The 25058-nt window shown below is 39.9% G+C and overlaps 1 protein-coding gene and 1 pseudogene across 1 annotated transcript in view; both read right to left on the bottom strand.

Moving 5' to 3' along the window:
• LTBP1 (latent transforming growth factor beta binding protein 1) overlaps positions 1–25058 on the bottom strand; it is a 426823-nt gene that overhangs the window by 128345 nt on the left and 273420 nt on the right. The window contains 5 exon segments of the mRNA XM_032653008.1: positions 6611–6709; positions 7526–7625; positions 12282–12304; positions 14473–14700; positions 17462–17629. Coding sequence (XP_032508899.1) covers positions 6611–6709; positions 7526–7625; positions 12282–12304; positions 14473–14700; positions 17462–17629 — 618 coding nt within the window.
• Positions 9063–10447, bottom strand: LOC116764398 (annotated as a pseudogene).

Genomic DNA, 25058 nt, shown 5'->3' with positions numbered 1-25058 from the left:
AGATCATTATATAATCATTAACAGGATAGGATAATGCTTATTAAGAAAATATAGTTAGGTACAAATTATAATATAGGATATGATCTAAATTATTTTATACACAGAAAAGAAGACTGGAAGGAAATAAATCTTAAGTGTTACAATTATGGGGATTTGTATTGTCTATATTTTTCTGTATTTTTCAAAATTTCTACAATGAACAGGTATAATTACTTCTATAATCAGAAAAGTCTTTCTTAAAAAATTATTATTTTTATGTGCCACAAAAATCTGAAGGTAGAAAAGGTAATCTTCTCCAGGTTCTACTCCTAGACCCTCAGGTAAGCACTCCCTTCTCTGTTTCTAAGAATTCTTTAGTAGAATAGTGTGAGAAGCACATCTTTAACCAGCTATTCTTAATGTAGGTAGATGCCTTCTTTGAAAATTATTGGTATTTAGATTTCTTGATTTTCTTTGTAATTATTTCCATTATGTTCTTATCTGCCATTTTCTTAAAACAGAAAAGACATACTGATCAGATTTGCAAAAAGAAAAATTAGAAGATGACTTAATATACTAGGAACAAGAATTCAGAATTAAAAGGCTGTACATCTGGGGTTTTCAGGAAAGGCTTGATCAGTACTCATTGCCCCACCCCCAGCCCCACACATACCAATTTGTTGATTACCAAATATTTATTTGTCCTTTCAGGTATAGCTTTAGGATGGATTTTTTTACATGTGTGAACAAAAGTCTTCAAAAATATGTGATGCTTAATTCAGATGAGATACATTCCTATACCAGTGTGCCAATATTTAGATCTTTTCTTCTTAAGTCAGATCTAAGATAGGAGAAATGGTTAAGAATTTTAATTCCTTAGTCTTAAGAAATGAATAATAATAGCCTTTCCTTCCAATCTAGTATCTTAAATGGAAGCTATGAGGTTGAAATAGTTATGAGGAAAGCTTGAGGATTTTTAGTTGATTACCTCAGATTAAGTATATAAAGATGCAGCTTGAAAATGTTGATCCCAGTTGGTACTAACGTATGTAAGAAAATGTTACTCTGACACCACTAGAGGGTACTAAGAGATACATCAAAGGAACGAAGGGACATTTACTAACGTATACTTGATTTCTACACTGTTTGCCCCATTTTTTTTTTTAATATAGGAGTGATGAGTGTAACTTATCAGTTTGTCCTCAGAGATACCTTTTATCCATTTGCTAGGAGGATTCCACCCTTCTAAATTAAACAAAAAAAGAAAGCCATAACAACTTCGAAACACCTCTGCTTTCTCTTTACTACTCATCAAAAAATTTACCAGATTATAGTCAACAATACTGTATTATAAATTCCAGTGTTGCTAAGAGATTAAATCTTAACTGTTCTCAACACACAAAAAGGAAAAGTATGTGACATGATAAAGGTGTTAGCTAATGCTTTTGTAGTAATCATAGGGCAATATACGAATGTATCAAACCAACACACTGTATACCTTAAACTTATATAATGTTATGTCAACCACGTCTCAAAAAAAAAAAAGAACCAAAAAAACTGATCAATACTATTTTTAAGGTAAAAAGTAAATTACTGCTACTCCTATTTTAAAACTTTAAAAATATGTCTCCCACCACCTCTTCCCATGCTTTCCCTCCTTGTCTGTTACGCTTTCATTCCTCTTCGTCTTCTTTTTTTTTTTTTTTTTTTTTTTGCGGTACGCTGGCCTCTCACTGCTGTGGCCTCTCCCGTTGTGGAGCACAGGCTCCAGACACGCAGGCTTAGCGGCCATGGCTCACGGGCGCAGCCGCTGCGCAGCATGTGGGATCCTCCCGGACCGGGGCACGAACCCGTGTCCCCTGCACCGGCAGGTGGACTCTCATCCACTGCACCGCCAGGGAAGCCCCGCTTTCATTCTTGATCACGTATAAGTTATACAGAAAGCCAAGTCCTGAGGGTATTGTCTTAAAACTGAAAAAAAGCTGCTGGCTTTCTCTGTGTTTTGTGGGGCACAGACATTATGCTTTACATTTTTCTAAGAGGTCACTCACACGTGGGCTTGTGAGCCTCTTCCCATGGAAGGGATCAGTTCAGGTCAAAACATACATTTCTCTGTACATGCTGATAGCGTCAACACAAGCACTGGGAATATGGCAAAGCCTCGCACAGGAAGCACTAATTACTGGCCTCCCGGGCACTCTGCTTAATGATAATGCCTTCTCTTCTAAAGCATGTTTGGTTTCCCAGAGATCAAGAGACTGCTCCCACTGGACTCTTCCAGGTATCCTCCTTCATTACACCTATCACATTTCCCCGGGTTTGCAGGACCACCCTATGCTTTCCTACTACATGTGGCCCCTGAAACAGCTTCACCTGCACTGGGCCAAGGACCTTACTGTTTCTTTCCCGGGAGCCCGTTTAGAATTTGGAAGAAGAGCCATGACCAAAAGCCAGTGGAAAACCAAATGCTCTATTTATCCCGGCAAAAAGGCCAGTGGTGGATTTAAGAGTTTGGTGTCTTTATTTTTAAGAATTAAATGGAAAAGAGTTTTTGACAAAATATGAAAATGAGTATGCTGACCTATAGCTTTTTTCCTCATCATGTGATTACTCAAAATAAATAAATAAACAGACCTGGAAATATTAAAGCATGATGAGTTAACATGGAAAAAGTTCACCTTCCATTAGCGTACATAGTTTATTGAGGCTGTCATGATACTGGTAATATGCTTCAGGGACAAAGGTTTTTATAAAGTGGTCATTTCTGAGTTCTGGAAAAGATCCAATGAGCAAAATAGTTGTTATAATGTTTGGGCCATGATGATTACAAAGGTTTACACAAAGCAGTCATTGAAAGTCAAAGAATAATTTCTGGCTGGTCTGCAAGGGCCATGGAGAAAGTTTAGGAAGAGCTGGAGGAAGGCATCAAATGTCAACTCATGGAAAGGTTTACAGAAATGCCCTGGCTTCCTAACTGCCCCACAAAGAGCATAAACTGTCCCACAACAACTGAAGTAGATGTTTCCACTTTGTAAATACTCGCCAGAGAAATAAAGGTTTGATTTTCCAACCTATCCTTGAGCTATTAAGATACTATGCTAAATCAAGAATTTATATGCTGAAATGTATCATTTATTTGGAAACAGTATACCAATAATATTGCAAACCACCAACTGAGCTGCTGAGAGTGGAAAGTATCACACTTATTCCCTGCAAATATGTGGCTCACTTTATAATTATTGCAAGTCAAAGTGAGTCTGATGAAATCTGCAAAGGCTACTTCCAATCTCACCATCATAAAGATATCATCGTCGAGCAATGTGGAGCTTATTTTGTTTATTTTAGGCACCTACTTATTATTCTATTCCTTTCTTCAATGTATGGATGAAACTAAGAGTGACAAACATCTACCTCCTTTGTGTTCTAGGGGAAAACAAAACAAAACAAAACAAAAAAAACACTGCCTAATGTTACAGAAAGAAATGATCAGATTGCTCCTTCAATCTACATGTTTGGCTCTCTTATCAAAACCAATGGGAACATCTATATTTTGATTTCAATTAAATTTGATACAAAACAGTCCTCTTGTTCTAGTGTAGATTACAGATCATGTAGTATGGCTCCAAAAATTGCAAGCCATTTAAATTCAAAGACTATCTACAATGTTCTCCCCATGGATTGTTTTAGAAAGATTCTTTTACTATATGAAGTCAGAGCACCTACAAATGCTGCATGAAAATAAAATTTCAATGTCACTTGTTTCCTGGAAGGAAATATTTGTGCTTCAAACATGGGATAGCAGATGTTAGCCCTGTATCTCTGCCAAACTCAAATTAAGCTGTCTTCTAACAACTTCATATAGCACAGCTACTTTCATTTCTTTCAGTCAGCTCCGCAGTTCAGTTGAAGCTGAGTAACTGCTATTTATTATTCCTCACAGGCCTGCATTTAAATGATGAAACTACCTTTATCCAGCCAAACTTAACCTCTACAAAGCTAGTTTGCAAGAAGTCTGATGGTTGAAGTCAGCCATTGTTAAAAAGGCACAAAAGGGCTTCCCTGGTGGCGCAGTGGTTGAGAGTCTGCCTGCCGATGCAGGGGACACGGGTTCGTGCCCCGGTCTGGGAGGATCCCACATGCCGCGGAGCGGCTGGGCCCGTGAGCCATGGCCGCTGGGCCTGCGCGTCCGGAGCCTGTCCTCCGCAACGGGAGGGGCCACAGCAGTGAGAGGCCCGCGTAACGCATAAAAAAAAAAAAAAAAAAAAAAAAAAAAAAAAGGCACAAAAGTATGTCTTCACATTGGAAAATGGAAACAGTACTTGAAAGAACTTTTGCACTGACAGACTGCAAGTTTTCTTTTTAATGCTGATATAAACAATGAGAAGATCCTCCCTGACCAAGATGGTATATAACATGTTTGTATGCCTTGCACTGCATAGCAGAGTCTCTCATAGATGGGATTAATAAAGTGGGTAGACATACATGTGACTTCAGAACAGAGAATAACAATTTTAGCCACAGCCATTAAAAAAAAATCACTAGCATTTCACCATATCACTAGAAATATTTAGAATAGCTAACATTTCTATAACACTTTACTCGGCATTTATAGTAAAACCAAAGAGCAGTTGCCCTGCATTCACGTGGGAAGACCATGGCTCTGGGTGCAGCTGCACCTTGAGGGTATCCCTGAAGTAGGTGAAAACACACTGCTGGGTCCATGATGCGACTCTGCACTACTTAGTCAACTGCATTTCACCTTGGGGCAGGCGTGCTTTTTAAAAACACTTTCTAGTCTGCTGTATCAGTTCAAGTATCTAAGAGAAATTACATCCACAATTTTGAGAAAATGGGTAAAAGTTTTTGGTTTTTTAAAACATATAAAAGCTGTATGTATTTAAGGTGTGCAACTTGATATTTTAATATATATACATTGTGAAATGATCACCACAGTCCCATTAATTAACACATCTAGCCAAGCACATGTCTATTGGAAATGATGCATGTCATGTTTCTGAAGAGGTGAAATTCTAAGGGAGGCTGCAAACTCCTCTATTAGCTTCTCCTGCCAACCTCATTGCCAGCCTCATCCTGCAATGACATCAGGAACTTAAGCTGCTGTGATACATCTTAGTGATATTTTCTCTGATTATAATACTATATTTCCACACAAGAATATGTGGAATACACAAAAAATTCTAAAATGAAACAACACCCGAACGTCTCAGACCCCACTACAAAAAATAATCACTGCTAATACCTGGTGTATTTTCTTCTAGCATTTTCTCAATGTACATATGTCTTTTTTTTATATTTATATTCAATCATATATTTATATTCTCCTTCAGATTCTTTTCCATTATAGGTTATTACAAGATATTGAATATAGATCCCTGTGCTATACAGTAAATCCTTGTGTTTCTTTGTTTTTAAATTTTTATTGGAGTATAGCTGCTCTACAATGTTGTGTTAGTTTCTACTGTACAGCAAAGTGAATCAGCTATACATATTTGGTTTAATACACTGTATCCTTCATTTTTATATACTTCATCTTGTATTTAACAATATCTTGTGACCATTTTCTGAGAGATTTTAATAAAAATTCTTCAAAAATACTGTAATATTTGATGGTAGCATACTGTTTCAATGTAGACATAATTATCTATTTCCCTATAGTTAAATACTTAGGTTTTTTTTTCTATTTCTCTATTATACATGGTGCTGTGGTAAGCGTCCATTTATATAAACCATAACAACAGTTTGCAGGGACGTTATTTCCTTATACTAGTTATTTTAATATGGGATACTGACTTAAAAGTCTTGAAGATTTTTTTAAGTTCTTGATACATATTGCCAGTTTGTGCTTTCCAGAAAAGCTGAACTAGTTTACATTCCTTTCAGCTATGTGTGAGAGCCTCAATTTCACTCTAGTAAAAATTAAATACTAATTTGTTAAGAATAAAGAATTCTCATTTTAATTTGCATTTCTTTGACTACTTGTAAAGTTGAAATTTCCTATTACATATGTGTTTCTTGGTATGTTATCTATGAATTACCTGATTACATTATTTCCATTTTTCTATCAGCATTTTTATTGCTGATGTATAAGACCTCACTATACATTAAGGATATTAACTTTTAGGCGGTTGGTTACAAATTATGATAAATCTTTATAATTTGTCACTAATGATTAAAATAATATATGTTTACTATAAAGAATTTTAAAATATATAAAAATATATTGGAGAGCATAAATGTTATCCATGATCCTAACAACTGGGGATGGTTAAACACTGTGATGAACTTTTTCTGTTTGTAAACATTTAAAAAATAAAATTGGAACCACTGTGTTCTATATTTCTTAATATTTTGCCATAAGCATCTCCTTACAACATTAAATACTTTTAAAACATTTATAGCTATGTGATATTCCACTGCATATGTACCATAACTTGTTTAAACATATTCCTCCTTTAAACAGTATTTAGATTATTTCCAAATATTTGCTCTTATGACTAACTCTGCCATGAGCAATCTTGTGATAATGTGATACAGCTTTGACACTACATTTAAAATGAAGTTCATATCCACGTCTCCTCCACAGGCTCTGTGACATCAATACTGCACCTACCTGTTACTTGAGTAGGTGCAATGACTTGGCTGGCGCTTGATGTTGAAGCTTCAGGAGCTACTTCCACAGGCACAGGAGGTGATGTTTTTTCAATCACTACTACACGAGGAAGGAGGGAATAAAATGAAAATTAAAGGCTGTTATGTGCATTGAGATCCCATTTCAAAATGCAAGCATAATTTAATCTAACAACATACCACAGTAATTCTTGGATATAGGAACAGCTATGGGTCCCTAAAGCTCATGGTATTAGCCTGTAGCCCTGGTTTCAACATTTAGCAAGAAAATCTGAGAGCAATTTGGAAGCCAAGAAAAATGACCCTTCATCACATGATGAACCTCAATAATGTTCTAATAATATATACTACTCCTGACCACAGAAAATAGTGAAAAAATTTTATCATTATAATACTAATAATATAGTAGTCTCCCCTTATCTGAGGGGGATATGTTCCAAGACCTCCCCAGTGGATGTCTGAAACCGCAGATAGTATCAAACCCTACATATACTATGTTTTTTCCTATACTAATGGGCAGGAAGCATATAGAGCATGGATACTGGACAAAGGGATGATTCACGTCCCAGGCAGGATGGAGCAGCACGCCGCGAGATTTCATCATGCTACTCAGAACAATGCACAATTTAAAATGTATGAATTGTTTACTTCTGGAATTTTCCATTTAATATTTTTGGGCTGCAGCTGACCGCAGAAAGTGAAACCACGGATAAAGAAGGATTGACTGTACCATACTTACGCTAACATTATATGAGTATATTAATATACATAAGTGTACTTCACATTTCACTTAGGAACTCTCCTGATTAAAACTTTAAAACCAAAGACACAAAAAAATCCTCATCTTACTCTTTTATTCAGAGTACTCTTACAAACAGCACAAATCAACACAGGCTACCTGGAAACTGTGGATGCAGGTGAATAGTGGAAATGCCTGGAGAGAGCTGGGGCTGACTAGGCTCAAGTTTGGTTTTCTCTTGATCCAATGAAGGTATTTCCTAGATGGTTGTATTAAAAAGAAAAAAAGAAGAAAACAGAAGGTAGGAATTTTTAGTTTCCACATATTACTATTTTTATAAATTTTACTCTTAGAAAGGCAACAGATATCACAGGTACACAAAAACTTTGGCAATTGCTTGAAATTTAAAAAAATGAACCATTGCTGTGCTGCTACTATACTAAGCCCTTGAGTTTTCCCAGCAGTGCTGATATGTGCACACACCCTCACCCATTTCCCGGGGGGCCCAAAGCAAAAGGTCTCTTCAGATATTTTAAACGAATGCCTTGGCTCAGGGGCCCACATTTGGTCTGGAACAAGGCAAAACTGACCCCAGAGGAGAACTCCACCATCACCTCATTCACGTGTGGCTTCTGCCCAAATAAAATGACCAGTCACACTTTGCAGATTAAGTAATGGATACAGGTGTGCCATAACAAAGAACACAATACATTAAAATACAGTAAGCCGGTCAGTCATTACAGTAACTTTACAGCTCCACCTCTCAGAATACTGGTAGTCAAACAGCAACAGAAAAATAGGGACCTGGAGGAACACCTCACACATCCTGTTGACCACTCCTGTCCTCTGGGCCAGAAGCAAAGAAACAGACTGGCACCCAGGGCTCAGTTTTCCAGTTACAGCTCCTTAGGGCTCCTGCAGACTGAACAATCGGGCTAGGTAAGGATCCGAGACCTCACTCACACCACTGTGGGCCCAGAGCGCTCACATCACCACTCCTGGTTAAAGCACTCCTTGCTTTAATCACTGTCATCTTCCAGAAAGCTCACTCCCCTGGCCTCTGTTTCCCTTTTACCTTATCACCTTTTCCGTTTTTGATAAAATAGATATCCTGCCTGAGTATGTCATCAAAGACCCAATTGTGTAGGCATGAGTGCTTATATGGTTAACTCCATTTAGATATTCCACAAATTCCTCAAACCCATCCCTTCCCCAAAGCATCCAGGCTCTGATTCCACCTTCTTCATTTCTATTAACGCCACAGTCATTAACCTGTCCAGGTTTAAAGTCACTTTTTAGTACCCCCTCTTTCATTCCTCATTCCAAGCCCTGCTCATTTCCACTATTCCTTATATTTGTTCATCTTTTTCCACATCCATAGCCCCCATTACCCTCGTGTGCACTCACTCTCTCATTCTCAGTTTCCTGTGGTCATCTAATCGACCTCTCAAGCTTCCTCTTTCTCCCCATCTCAGTTAATCCTGCTGTGATGCGTCTTCTAGAAACATTGAGCACTTATTACTTTTTCCCACATTTCCCCCTTTTTTTCCACAAGAGTATGAAATACATATAAAAAAATCATACATCTGATTGTACAGTCTAGAAATAAAAGAAGATTCAAATTCAGTAATAAAGGTAAGAGCAATACTTGCTCTAACATTGAAGAAAGACCTTGGACTCCCAAAAGGTCCTGGGCTCAATTATCCTTTTCTGTTTGCAGAGACGCAGTAGCCAGGGCTACTGCTGTGACTGGCTGGGCAATTCCGTGGAGTTGCATCTTTGCAAGTTTCTTCTGTTCACATTCTGTGACCAAACGGTTCAACTCTGCTGCACTGTATCCAGTAAGAGTCTTCAGGTCACAGACAAACTTGTACACGAATCCCTTGCCTTGAACTTTACAAATCATGTCCCCATCATAATACCTTAATGCACGACTAAGTTTCTCATAGTTCATTGTAGGTTTATTTTTACGTTGTCCCCATTTTTCTGCAACCAGTTCGGGCTGATTTAGCTTAAATTCTCCTTCACCACCAACCCAAGAAATGTAGTCTCGAGCATCCTTGTCAGTAAGAAGTTCTAGCAAAAACTGCCACAGTTGGATTTGGCCGTCGCTTCCTGTTCTGTTCCCAGGTGAACTTCTATCTTCTCCTGAAATCCTTGGAGCTCTTTGTACTTTAGCTGCCTTTGCACTACTATTTATAGCTTAAATGGCTGTTGGTGTAGCAGACTGCACTGATGCTGGAATAATTTGCACAGGTTGATCAACTGTAGCTATCTCATTCATCTGTTGTTCTTGGCTTGCCAATACATATTTTCGAAGAAGTTCCAGATGACTCCAGAGAATTTCTTCCCGAGGAACCCGCTGAAAAAAATCTTCTTGGTTGAGACGAGAGTTCTCTTCTGGAAATATTCAGCGTAGTGAGGTCTATATCGGTCATGCTGAATTCCTTCATTACCCAAACCCCTCAATGCAGGACTTGGTCTATGCACCACTGTATGGGATCACAGGGTACCCCAAGACGTTCTTGCTTCTTCCTATAACCTTCCAGAGCAGCAGCCCATCTCTTCACTTGTTCTGAGGTTTCATCTGAAATGGTTGTAATGTGTTTTGTGCCATCGAGAGTTATCACTTGAGTTTCCTCAACAAGATGTGCTTCTGCTTCGGCATGGTGGGCATCTGGATCAATAACTACTTCAACTGTTTCCGCAGGTTTAACAATTTCCAGGATGTTTAGCTTTGGTTCAATTCCTTGGTAAGAAATTACCTGTACACTAAGCTGTACAGGTCCATCTGTCTTTACTCCTTGGTCAAATAAACTTTGTCCTGGATCCAGCTGGATATCTTGCAGGCAAATTTCACGAGCATCCAAAGAACACTGCAGTCTTGGTTCTAGTAGTTTCTTTAAATTGCCTATTGGCTCATTGATGTCTATGGCCTGGCTTACACATTCAGCTGGAGTGTAGGTTTGTTCAACAATGCTTTCTTCTGTGCACTCTGGTTTCTCTGTTCCATCAATCTCAATTTCTATCAGCTCCTCTGCTTCTCTTTTCGTCATGACTGAAGTATTTCAAAAGCTGACCCCTCCACTTCCTCCTCCTGCTTGGCTTCTGTCTCACCTAGAGCCGTCCGGTCGCCGACTGTCTCCGAGACGCTTCCTGTCCGGTGAGTCTCCTCCTCTTCTTAAGAATACAGACTAGCTTTTCTATTATCTATTAAAAGGTGACCCCAGTCAGTCTCAACTGCAGCCCACCCCCTGCAGCCCATGGTCAATGCTAGCAAGGAGCAGACCATGACCAGATGTGAGTCCACTCCCGCAGCTTACAGACAGAATTCCACACCTGCCCCTCGACTCCCCGCCCCCAGCAGCATGGGGCGGCCGACTTCCTACTTCCTAACCAACGTCACTTCTCCACTTGACAAGTACGGTCCAGTTGAGGAGGAGGGTATTTCCCCACCGACTGCAACTGCAGTTTGGTGTTCCAAGCCTTCCAAAGCAGCGTCCCCCCCCCACCAAGTTCTCTTTCTAACGGAGTCTCCACTGCTCCCCTAACTGATCTCTTGCTGTCCCCTCCCTCCACTGCACCTATGCGCACGTAATTTCCCATCAAGGGACCACCCTGCTTTCTCTTCATCAATGTTTAATATCGTGAGACCTCTGCAAAAAGTCAAGACCGCAAAGCCTATGGCTGCATTTTCCCCACTGCCTCCTCTCCATATAAACTGCAGGAAAAGTACACAAGCAAATTCTCAGGCCCTCTTTCAGATCCTTTATGAGAGTTACCATAAACTCAATCATAAACAGAGGAGGACAAAATCAGATACGATGAGGTTGTCAGGGAGCTGGCTGGCCCACTCATGGGCTAAAGGATTCCTCCCACTCATCACCCAGAACGAAATTCAAAATCAACAAAATTGCAAACTACTGTACGTCACTGATCTTTGGAAATGCTACCCAAGAGCTGCAAATATGTATGTGAAATATGCATATCTGTTGTACTTCTTTTGGGGTCAATATAATGTAACATTTTTCCTTATTGGATGCTATCAGTCTAAAATTGTTCCTTTGTTCTGGATTCTTTCAGCACTTTTAACACTTACGTTATTCTATCCCCCTATTTATAAGCTAAAGAGTTAAAAAACTACCTATAATAATTCACGTAAGTATATGACCCATCTAAATCCTAATAATTACTGCATTCTTGCCAACTGAATGAACACTACACAAATGTATAAACATTTAATAATTACCTAATTTTCATGTTACCAATAAAGAAATATTCAGAAATATTCAATATTACATAAATAGGCCAGAGCTCCAGCAAATGCCAGTATTTTCTACTGATAAATCTCACAATTCATAGCCTTTTTCTGGCGCCAAAAAAAGATTAAAATTTCTCTAAAAGTTTAAAGAAGCAATATCCCAGCATTTGATTATAAATTTCAAGGGTAAGCTCTGCTCCTACTCCAATTTAACTCAAACATGCACGTCAAATATTAGCTGAACTAAGAAGTACATCACTCTGTATATATATGCACTCTGAGAATACACAATTACATAAACATGTCAGAACCTTTCTTTCCATAGATGGTCCAGGCCATGAACTGACTCCTTGAATTTCATTTAAGCCCCTGATTCCCATCAGTCCTATCGTTTTTTTCTCCCTAGATTTAAGTTCCATGAGAACAAGGAGTTTTGTCTGATTTGTTCTCTACTGTTTTCCTAACATTCAGAGTAGTGCCAGTTATACAGTTGGTGCTCAATAAATATTTACTGAATGAATGCTATATTTCCTTAAACCAAATAATACATAATAGACATGTTACTGTATTTAAGTCTTAAAACATCACACATAATCTAGAAGAAAGTCATTTTGAAGGTAACAAAAGACGATTTGCAAACAATGAATAAATTACCTTCTCAGGAGGTACAGTTGCCACTAAAATCAAAAAAGAAAGAAGGACATTAGTACAATTTAAGACAGTCCACTACATAATATTTCATTTTCTAAAAAGCAACAAAAGTTCAGTATGTCTCCAACAGGATTAAGAATCAAACTAAATCAAATGCAGAATTATGGTCATCTACCATTTTGGAGAATTTTACACGACTGACAGGGGAAAAGTATCTGTGCTATGTCATTCCTCAATTACAGGAGATCAGGTAGCAGATGTGATGAAGTTCTTTCGAACTCACTTGCTAACTAAAAAAGTTAAAGGAGGCAACACTTCCTGGTACATTGTTTCATGCCTAATCTCAATTTTGTAGAACTTCCCACACCTTGGAAAACAAACATATTCATTATACTTATCCTTAACATAATAAATAATGTTTCAAATGCTTTCTGATGCCACTGTTGTTAAAAGAGAACACCCTATTTCAATAAGACACCAAAGAAAGGGTGCTGCATTCTTAGTGCGTAGTGATCTTTAATGAAGCCCTGTGAGCATTTTCAGGAAGATATGCTAACAAGATCATGAAAAAAATCACAAGCCAGCAAGATCCAATGAGAGATTAGCATCAGTATGTTGAACAAATCACAGGTTACACCATCATCGACATTATTATAGGGTGGTGGCAGGAGTGATTATGCCTTTCTATTTTGAAACACTTTTCAAAAATCAGTATGTAGAATTAGTCCTTAAGCCTTAGATCAATAATCACAGGGATTTTTCTCATGAGTCAACGTCTCTATAAACATTAGTATAAAAGGTAGATGCATTAACTTGTAAAACCAATCAGGGCACCAGATTGTTACCACTGCTGCGATGTTCTTGTGGCTAGAAGAAGTCAACTAACCTTCTATCCTGTCTAACCCACCACCAAGAAACTCTTGAGGCAGAATCTGGACCACAGCCCATTTCCTCCCGCCTGTGCCAAGACGGAGAAGGTGCAAACATCTGGCCAAGTGCACAGGAGCAAACTGGCCAGCACTGTCAATTCTAGGTGAGGTCCTACCTCGTCTGCCTAACCAAGGAGAAATGCAGCAAGTGAGAGAGGGGAACAAAATAGGCTAGAACACACAGAGGTTCAGAGTCCTGAAAAGAGACCTCTCTTCCTTGCCAAGCTCCCAGCGCCTCACTAACCTGGGCACGTTCTCCCCTCACAAAACCCATAAATGGACACCCTGAACTCTGACCTAAGAATCAAGTGTGAAAGGCCAACAGGAGCTTTATTAAAGCCAATCCCTATTCCACACAAAGCTAAGATTTTTGTTCCTCCCATCTGGGGTGAGCACTTTTGTGGTGACAAAGATATTCAAAGTATTGGACATGCTGGTTTCTATGGAGAGACGGAGATAGATAAGCCCTCTTTCCGAACCAGAGAGTCAAAGCCCCTTGTCTCCAGTCTCCCTCTGGAGTAGCCGGCCTTAACCACTTCCTCGGAAAAATGTGCTCTTTGGTCATATCACATACTCTTTGTATGACATCTGCCAGTCAGTTGCTCTAAGTCTTGGTTTCTCAAAATGTAAATTAAAAGACTTCACTAGGTGATCTCCAAGATCTCTTTCATTGATCCTGTCTTTCTTCACTTTGCTTCCCCTTATCCCTGACTGCCTGTGAGACTCTGTTTCATGGACGCTCAGTTGACACTTTAACTTTTTAAAGTCTATGGATTCCAATTTTTAAAGTAAATACGTATTTATTAAATGGCCCTGTAGACACAGAAGTGAATTCAGGCTACTCCCTGAAAAATGTGAATCACTCTCCAGGAATAAACACCAAGAAAAAGTAGCTCCCAAACACAAGACAATGTCCTGAGACGACCGTGGAATACTGCCACCTGCTAGGTACATACTACTCCGCAGCAGTGGTTCTCAATCAGGGGTAATTCTGCCCTCAGGGGACACTTAGTGATACGTGGACACCTTTTTGGTTGTAGCAACTGGGAGGGGGAGGGTGCCACTGGCTTCTAGGGGTTAGAGGCCAAGGATGTTGCTAAACATACTACAATGCACAGAGCAGCCCCTCACATCAAAGAACTCTCCACCCCAAATTGTCAATAGTGCCGAGGCTGAAAACCCCTGTTCTAGAGGTTATAAGCAGGGAAACCAAAGCAAAGACCCACAGACAGATGGCTAGGTCCGCGATCCATTTCCACTCTCACCTTCTGGCTCTGCCGCTCCTGGCCCCTGTTCCCGGGAGAAGGTCAGGGCCTCCACTGGCTCTTCCTTGGCTGGGAGAGGTGGAGGATGAGTACTTTTAGCAACAGGTTGAGTGTTCTTTGGCTTGACAAATACAGGTCCTTTACCTACATGGTGATGGATTGGCCTGCGTCTATGAACGCCAGATACCGTATAACCCATTCCACCAGGACAGATTTCCTTAAAAGCAGCTAGATTTGGGATGGGAAAATATTCCTTTTAAAAATCTAAAAGTGCAAACTTATACAGAGGAAAACAGCATGATGAATATCTCTTAATAAATCATCACTAATATAGTTACATTTAAAAACTTCAAAAACAGATGCAAAATGCTTGAATTTCTGTCAAACTTGCATATTTACAGAAAAAACCCAACCCTTTCTTTTACTAAACATTTCTCCATCTGTTAATCCCTTATCCTACCCAATCAGAATTATATATATATATATATATAGCATATAGAGAGCACATATTTTATATATATTAACATATGTCAGCTACAAATTAGGAGATAGCATACATATCATATTTTCTATTTAATATTCTATATCATATCATGTATTACACACATAAAATATATGTAATACATTAGATTTTTAGGTACAGAACATACTATATATATTATATATATCTCAGGGGGAGTGTAATATCAGCAAAAATCAGACTGTTCCCTCTTGCTTTGGTCTAATTTCACTAGTTATTAACCAGGAACTCAGTAACATCTAAGTTAAATGACTAGCAAGAAGATTGAAAAAGAAAAAGAAATCACTATTGAGGGAAATGAGGTGCTGAAATCATCCTAATTTGTTTCCAGTTGAAGAAACCAAAGGACTCAGCCAGGATGGAGGTTATCAGCTGATATGGGGAGGCTGGTTAAGAAGGATTGAAACAGGGCAAGTGGCTTTGAAGAGAGATTCTCAAGATGGTGAAAAGGAATCCAGCGAAATACACATGCTAAAGAGATGACGGGTAGAAATAAAGGAAAAAAGGACACGCCAAGTTAGAATGTAGGTATTTTCAAGGAGAGGGATGACAAGTGAGCAAAAGCCTGACCATGACCAACTGGTCGAATTATCCTGAGGGCTAGGAAATATTCTATGCACTGGAACTGCTATTCCCGCCAGGAAGGTGGTTTTGTATGCTTTTTAAAAAAAAAAAAAAAAAAAAAAAAAAAAAGGTTGACTGGGGACCTGAGATTTGCTAGCCTCCATCGCATAATCGCCAGGAATGAGTCAAGGGGAAAGACAAGAGAGGCAAGGCAGTGTGTGGCCCGAGGAGGAACGATCCACCTAAACCCTTTGGTGTCAGCGCTGGAGGCAAGTTACCAAATGCAGACACCAAGGAGCTCATGGTCCACGTTTTTATTTCTACTTTTAAAACTGAAAGTAAAATAAGTCACTTTTCACTTCCACTGAACAAGAGATCTCCTCTTGATGTTCTGGACCTAAAATTAGCTCTCGGTAAAAATAAAACCCCCAAATACTCCTTAAAACATGCTAAAATTTGTTTTTCTAAGGATCACACATTAAATGGCAGAACCTCATTTTTATGTTTAACTATGAAATACAATTTTCATGTGGAAGAATAGATGTTTCTAGCAAAAATGTTTTTCTATCAAATATTTGAAGCATAAATGAACTAAACATTACTCTTATGAAAATCACCATACATCCAAAAACTGGTTAAGTGCCAAAATTTTATCTTTATATTATTTTCAAACTTAGTTACTGCACTTTATGGAAAAGTCTTCTGCTGTTACATTCACCGTCATGATTTATGCTTCATGTAAGGGTTACAAAAGCTATCAAAATTGAACTTAAAGTGGGTCTGTGAATTATCAAGATCATGAATTTAACTGATTATTACTTTTTAATACTGAGAGGATCAGATCCCACAGGAGGATACTAGGGCCTTCTGGAGATGTGTCAAGTTACCCAGTAAACCAAACTACCATCAACATTATACCGTTTCTGCTTTACCAGTTCTTTCTGATCCTAGCCATCAACAAACATGGCTCACGATAGTTAAATTTATATTTAAAACTTGTCTGCAACAGTGCAAGTTATAGGCTTAAGACATTAAATGGCCCTGTGAGAGTTAATACACTTCCCTATGTGGGAAGCACCTTATGGAACAAGAAACTGAGTAGACTTTTTTTAGGCCTACCCCATGCCAGTGAAATTGGGGCCACTCCTTTTTTGATAATATCAGGCCCAGTATTTGCAGGCATATTTCTTTCTCTTCTCTTTAACTCTACTTGACCCTGCTTGAGAAGTTGGTGACTCCCTGGTATAAGCAAGGCACTTGGATAAATTTAGACTTTCAGGGCATTAGGCCATTATGTACTCAACTGAAGGATAAAGAATCATCACTTCTTAATATTCAGCCCCCACCCAGAAGTTCATGGGAGCTTTGGCAGGATCTGCCCTTGAGTTATTAATCTTCATAGCATAAATTCAATCAATTATATTCATAGTGAATATAATTTTCTCCATTTCCAACTGGAGAAATCAAGCACAATGTTCTTAACAGGACCTCAGAGGCACCTGTTCAATACATGAGTGAAAGAGTTAACCTGCACCAGGTCTAGTCGCTGTGCAGGCAGTGAGCAATCATCAGGAAAGTGCAAGTCCAACAGGGCCTTCTGGTCTCTCCACACTTTCAAACAACAGACTTAGGGCCCTAGAAGCTAGGGATAAAACGCAATGGCTTTTCTTAACATCCAAAAGGAAGTCTAATGTTACATACAAATGGGAAAAGCTCTTTGCATGTCATTTTTCCCACTGATTCAACCTCGTATGGTCATGGTTTTTATAAAAGGGATAAAAACACATCGCATTATTAATAACTAATTTTAAAGTCAGAAACCACAAATAACCCAAGCTGCCCAAATCATCCTGTGTGCTTGTGTGGCTGGGAATGAATGTGAGCGCACAGCGGGGCATGTCTTACCTGTGCCTGGAAGGGGACATTTCTCACAGTGTGGGCCCCAGGCCTTGCCCACACTACAACAGCAGAGCTGCTTGGTGAGATGAACAGACAGGGGGTGCATACACTGCCTTCCGGAACTGACAAGTCGGTAACAGGGCCCTTTCTCCTCAGAGATCACAGGGGTATCCGCTGAAGCAGAGAGATAAGGCCTGACGTCACCCAAGAAACGACAAAAACCAGTTCGACATTTCACATAATAGTAAAATGAACCTAAAAGTTTGGATTAGAAATCATACTTCAGAATAAATCTGTCTAGATGTAGGGCATTACCCTTCTTGATTTAGGGTCAGTTGACCAAATGAGTTTGCGAGTCAGGACATCAAACGTCTCTGTCTCTGTCTGGTCCCTTCTTCCATTTTAGTGAGTGTTGAAAATCAACTATGTGTGCGTGAGTGAGAACAAATAATTTCAACCAAAATAAACCTGCCCAAATAAACCTAACTATAAAACCTAATTGTCACAATCACTACCTCATTTGTTGTCCTGTATTTAGCCATAAGAGAGGTAGTTGTAGGGCAGAATTTGGTAAATAGCCAGGTATCATGGAAAATCAGGAACTGAACATAGTAGATACTACAAATCAGCAATCACTCTTCTTGCTTGGAGGACCGTGAGAGCCTGCAGGGCCCTGTCTGGTCTCATCCTAGGCTAGCGACCAGCAAATGGGAGGCAGAGGACAGCTTCTGACTGGAAATGCCACACAAGGCCCCCGGTCCAGCCAGACAGCACACCAGAGAAGGAACAGATGACATCCTCAACCCCTCAGGAAACATCGCAAAAGCACATCCGCCCACAGTCATCCAATACCTAAGTCCTCATTCTGATTCTTCTTCTATAAATTTAGTAGATGAGACTTCATTAATCTAACAGCTACTGGGCACATAGGGCAATTATGAGAATAAGAAAGACACGTCCCTGCCTTCACAAAGATCATTTTCTAGAGTAAATGTGCATGGAGAATGTTCTACAGAGCCAGTTCCAGGCCAAGTCCACACTGCTGAATAGACCAAGCTTGATGGTCACCTCTGTTCATTCCCCATGTCAACAAAAGCTCTTCTCTACTGCATCACTGTCCAAATGAGATTTTCCCGATTTGCCTTTCCCTTACCCAATTCCTCTAGCACCTGGCACTTCCAAATCACCTTCCTTTCCCGCTCAGAGCTAAATTTGCATTCTCACAAAACGACTGACATCTCTGCTACAAGAAACAACCTGATTCAATGAAAGCACTACAGCACAGTGAAGAGAGCAAGGGTTTTTAGATCCAGACAGACCTGGGCTCACATAGTGTGTCCACCACTTGCCAGCAATATAACCTAGGGAAGTCACCTTGACTGGCTGCAATGGTTTATGTGTCAACTTGACTGGGCCACGGAACCTAGATAGCTGGTCAAAGACAGGTCTGAAGGTTGATGTGAAGGTATTTTTCACATGAGATTAACATTTAAATTAGTAGATTTTGAGTCAAGCAGATGACTCTCCAGGATGTGGGTGTGCCGTATCCAAGCAGTTGAAGGCCTTAGGAGAAAAAGAGACTAATCTCCCCAGAGGAGGAAGGAATTTTGCCAGCAGACAGCCTTCAGACTCTGGCTGCAACATTAGCTGTTCCCAGGACCTCCAGGCTGCCAGCCTACCCTGCAGATTGGGGCTTGCCAACCTCCACATTCATGTGAGCCAATTCCCTAAAAATCCCTTCTCATCCACCCACGCTATTGGCTCCATTTCTCTGGAGAGAATGCTAACTCATACACTGGCTGAGCCTCAGTAACTCCCTCACTTATAGGTGACAAGCTCAATGTATAGACTCAAAATATCATATGCTAAACGTCTGGTTCAGAGTAGACACAAAATACACGTCAGCCTGCCTTATTAATAAAAGCAGGTATCTCCATCCTCTCAGGGGCATTTGTACACGACTTGATCACTGCTGTAGCGGTAGAATTTCAACAAAGTGAAAACAGTCGAAAAAAGGATATGGGTGAATTGGAGGGTGGAGCTGAGGATTGAGGGGAGCAGAGGAGACCTCCCTAAGGCTTCAAAACTTAGTTCCTCTAATAAGGCCAGGTTTGCCCAAGACTACTAAAAATGTGGTAAAAGGGAGAAGTTTGAGTCTTTTCCTCTCCCTCCTCCTACTCACTTTCTGGAGTCTGTGCAAGTCAGCTATGAAAGATTAAAGGTCACAGAAGAAAAGTAAAAGAAAATTTATGAGTATGGTTATTACCCCCAAAAGGATAAGTTTCTGGAATGACTGACCATCAATTATATAGCATATGGGTGTGTGTCTGTCTCTCTATATAAGTTGTATAATCTTAAGAACATATACATAGTTCTAGGATAATCAGCTCACCAAGGATTTTGCTCCAAAATTTCTTCTCCAACCAAAGTGTTTGGAATTCACAACACATATTTCCATAGAAACGACGTCAGGTCAACTCACAAGAGCCTATTTTACACGTGGTAGGGATTAATTATAACACTAATCGCATTAAGGTTAGTTCTAGATCCCAAGAACAAGGGCCATTTAAAGCAGGGCAGAGTTTCCCCAAACCCTGGACATTGGCAGACGGTGACACTGGCCCCTTGTGCTGACTTGTCCACACTCGCTCCCTGGTATCCACTTCGCCCTCATATCCAGGGTAGTGATACCACCTTAGGCACCATCCCTGTTACACTTACTCTGCTCCTCTATCCAAGGACTCTACTTTAGGGTAACATATCAGGCCCACCGCCCAGATTAACCCCAAACTCCAAATCAGCAATTCAGTTTTTAAGGGATTAGTATGTGTATTTGTGTATAAGTGAATTATAAGAGATTGCTTGTTCATTAAAGCAAGTCTCTGGTTGAGGCTCCATGCATGGCACACACACACACAGAAAAAGCAAAATGTTAGGCATTTTATCATGTGGAGAATAACGACAGAAGTCGAGGAAGCTAATTCCTCCTAAACATCTTCTCCTGAAAGGTCTCTGTTTTATAGGTTTTTCTCCTTGCATCATTTCCTAACCCAGAGATTCTCCCTAAGTGCTAGGATACTGGTGTTTGTTTTTTTTTTCCACGACAGCTTCCAACGCACTTCAAGTGGGGGTCTTTAAGGGAATAAGAATCACTGGCTTACAGAATCATCCAAACTCAGCTGTCGGCGTGTCGGGGAACATCAGACCATGTTGTAGCTAAACACTGTGCTTCACCCCAAGTGCACATAATAATAAGCCATTAACTAATAAAAAAAATCTGCTCCTTCAAAGATGGAAGAAATCCCAGGAGGAAGCCATTGGAAAGGTCTGGCTTACATGCCTAAATTATACTAATGCTCCTATGATTCAAATTTTCTTTGCTCTACAATTATGTGGATCAAAAAGTGTTAATTTATGCCTCCCTCAGATTTCTAACAGGATGTGCCCTTTAAAATGGCCTCTATTTTAATGTCTAAGCCACCTGTTATTCTTTTATCAAGTGACATATATGGCAATTCACTTATTTCATTAAACACCTCTAGCATTTTCACATTCAACATGATACATAAACCCAGGAACAAGATGCTACCTAGAATGATACATGATTGGTGTTTCTACTGTCTGAGTATCTTTAACCACAGACTGAAAGGCTGGTTGTAAAGGCTAATTCATTAGTATACTACATTTATTATTTAAAATATAATAAACGTGATTATATAGTCTATTGCATCATAAGGATTTACACTATACTAAAAAAAAAAGTCAATATTGCCCAAAGACTGCTAAAGAATTGGTAGAAATGGGAATGGGACAGAGCAATAAGGAGGAATTACAAAGCGTGCTGGTAGGTTCATATATGTAGGTACCCTGAAATATGGGTTTTGCAGATTGTATTTTTTGTAGGATGTGTTGCTAAGATTCAGGTGCACAGATTCAGGTACTCTATATAGAGGGAAAAACATTTCAGAAGCATAAACCCTACTAGAAATGCCACATCAGTCAAGAAAACAAATCTTTTGCTCCTGGTGACAGACATGGGAAAAATCTTCCAAAGAAATAAACATATAGCTCTATACCCAAGTATAGTACTGAATCTTCACCATATATATCCAATGCTGACGGTGATTACATAACAAACCACCGTGAGAAGGTAAGATGCTATGGTTCTCACATTTGGGTTCCCCAGTAATGTATTAACCAACTTAATTATAGGGTCGTACAACCAACTCTGATTAAACTTTCAAAGCCATGCTGCTCTTATCAATTCAAACATAAATGTAAATATTATTAAGCAGATATAAATTAACCTCGTACTTGGAACAAGTTGAAAAACAGAAGACTTGAGGAGACAGCATATAAGCTAGCCTCTCCTACTAGTTTGTTTTCACTCCCCCCTCCCCCAAACACCTCCAATATCCTTATTCACTTCTTGGATGAAATTCCACATTAGAGTTTCATGCCATTAAAGCTTAAAGTCCCAATGGGATGAGTGCTGGGATGCAGGTGTGGGGAGCAAGTAACACTGTTAGAAGGAGTCTGAGAGATGAATTTCCTAGGGAAGTAAGAGCCCACAGGCACCCTTTTCAGGAAATGGGTTATTAAAAATAAATTCTGCGAGAACCAAAATTTAAAAAAAAACAATGATTCTGAGGCCACTGCAGAGTCAGACCAGCATTTTACAGTGAGACCAAATAGTGGCTCCGCTTAAATAGATGACTTGCTCCTGTCAATTTAGACCCGTTTCCTCTTCCTGATTAAAGGCTCAGCTTGTGGAGTGAGACAAATTGAGTTTCAAATTTGGGCTCTACCGCTTCTAGGCTGTGGGACTTTTGGAAATATCCTTAAACTCTCTGTGCCTCAACTTCTTCATTTCTAAAATAGGAAGAACAACACTACAAGCCTCATAGAAATCTGGTAAGTATTATATTTGATAATCTGTATAAAGTACTCATCCCAGTGCCTGGCACTTAGTAAGTACACAGTAAAGATTACTACATTACTGTCACGGTTTTGGTTGTTACTGCTTTTACGCGGGAGCAAACAGTTGGCACAGATCTGTCTGTATGACCTCAAGGCCATGATGCTGTGAGACCACTAAGTGAGGAAAACTACGAGCCTAAGCTGAGACAGCCACAGAGGAGGTGGGAAGAAAGGAAAAGGTAGAAAATAGATTATGAAGATCTAATGACTTTCTTGGAGACCAAAGGAGATGACAGAGCCAGAGGTGACACAGAGGCTCCCAGCCTCATTTCTGGGGAGAACAACGTCACCATGGACAAAACCACCAAGTCAGGAAGGAAAGCCCATTTTTCTCTCTCTGCTAGAGAGATCTAGCAGTCATTTACCCAATCAGCTTTATAAAAAATAAAAAAAAAAAGATCTAGAACTATGAGATCCAATTTGTTAGACCCTAGCCACATACTACTACTTCGATAAAATTTAAATGAGATACAATTTAAATTCAATTCCTTAGTCACACCAGCCACTTGTGACTAGTCTATCACATCAGAAATGTTCTGTATCTGCACTGTCTATCATCACAGAAAGTTCTATTGGACAGCATTGATCTAGCCCAAAAGTCAGCAAATTTTCTCTGTGAAAGGCAAGATAAATATTTTAGGCTTTGGTCTCTTCCATTTGGTCTCTGTTTCAACTTCTCGGCTCTGCCATGGCAGCGTGAAAGCGGCCTTAGACAGTATATAAATGAACGGACATGGCTGTGTTCCAATAAAACTATTTACAAAAACAGACGGTGGGACAGATTTTGCCCACGGTCTATAATTTGCCAATCCCTGATCTAGAACCCTAAAGTTAGAGGCACAAAACCCAATTTTAAACCTCAAATGTCATTTACAAGCTATATGATCTTGAAAAGTTACTTAAACTCTCCTAGCTTCAGCTTCCTATTGTGTAAAATAATTCATATCTCATAAGGAAGCTGCAGAAACTAAAAAGAAATGATGTTCATGAATATGACTGGCTTTTCGAAGGGATGAGTTCGGCATCTCATGATTTCCAGAGTTAGCGCAGAAGCACATCTTCTCTCTAACCCTCTTTTTCTGTCAGTAAGCACCAAGTCCATTGGTCAAGAATATTATGAAACAGCAAATATGCAGGCTCAAAATTTTTTTTTTTTTTTTTGCGGTACGCGGGCCTCTCACTGTTGTGGCCTCTCCCGTTGCGGAGCACAGGCTCTGGACATGCAAGCTCAGTGGCCACGGCTCACGGGCCCAGCCGCTCCACGGCATGTGGGATCCTCCCGGACCCGGGCACGAACCCATGTCCCCTGCATCGGCAGGCGGACTCTCAACCACTGCGTCACCAGGGAAGCCCCTCAAAATTCTTTTACCTGGTCCCTTTGAACCTGTGGACACACCCTCCCCAGCATGCATCCTGGAGCTCTTGAATTTCTGAAGAAAATTAATTGCAGCTTAAAAAGTCAGAAAGCTTTCCTACTCCGACTGCACAGGTTATTATACTTTTCTTGGATTGGCTCTGAGAAATCCTGGAGTTTCACCATTCCCCACAGAGAGGTAGGAGCAAGTCTGGAGAATGCTACTGCAGCAACGCCCTGATCCACAGACACAGAGGTCGGAGACAGCAAACGCCAGAACTCTCCTACTTTCTTCTTTCAGCTTGGCTAAGTCAAGGACAGGGCGCGGGCAAGGAGAGAAAGTGAAGTGGCTGCAACCTTTGGCTGCAGTCAAGGAATTCTGAGGGTGTTCACCTCAGCGTATTCGAGAACAGGGAGAGCTTCCCATTGCTCCTCAGCCACTGCCAAGTGCATTTCTTTGAGTTCACAGAGTCAGCCACACCTTTTATGGCCTGGATATGCCCTAAATTCATGCTGCCTGAGCAAACGTGGTCAATCTCCTCCATCTGCTTCCACAGTCTATCCAAGGCTGTTTTTATATCTTGCAAGAGCACTTACTCCAAATGACAGATAGCTTTGCTCAGTGCCTTTGTGTGTCTGTGTGCATGTCTGTGCATGCGTGTGTGCACATGTGTGATCCCCGGTCTCCTTCTGCTACTTCCCCCATGACTATCAAGGGTACCACCAACTTGCCAGTGCTTTTCCCCCCTACTTTGTAAGTATCATCTTCTCCCCTCATTCTTTCTCAAGACATTCCTTCTCTTCAGACTTCCCTATCAACTTCTCCAAAATATGGTTCACCCACAAATCAGACTGGATTGAACCACGTCACAAATCCTGAAAGACTTTACATCTCTCTATGATATTACATGTGGTAGATTCAGAGGAAAGAGAAATAAATCTGCCCACTCAATGCTGGTAAAGAGCCCAGGTTTTAACTTCAAACTCTAAACGGGAACATTTAACCAGCAACAAACATCTCCTAATACTTATCGTTTCAGCTGTTGTAGCTGAACCATAAAATTAAATTATTTATTTTTCAAATACGAATGGATGGTTGTTTAATAAGTTCAGTATTATCTGGGCAATGACAGGGAAAATAAATGCTAAGGAAAGTGTGTTTCAAAAATCTCATTGGCAGGTTTCTACAATCTTATTAAAACCTGGATGTCTGTCCTTAGCTCTAGACATCAGATCTAGTCAAACAAAACACTTTGCGACCAGTCCTCT

This window comes from Phocoena sinus, chromosome 13 (assembly GCF_008692025.1).
Source record: "Phocoena sinus isolate mPhoSin1 chromosome 13, mPhoSin1.pri, whole genome shotgun sequence".
In the NCBI taxonomy this organism is placed as follows: Eukaryota; Metazoa; Chordata; class Mammalia; order Artiodactyla; family Phocoenidae; genus Phocoena; species Phocoena sinus.
Note: the sequence above shows the minus strand (reverse complement) of the source record. Positions and strands in the feature narration are given on the sequence as shown.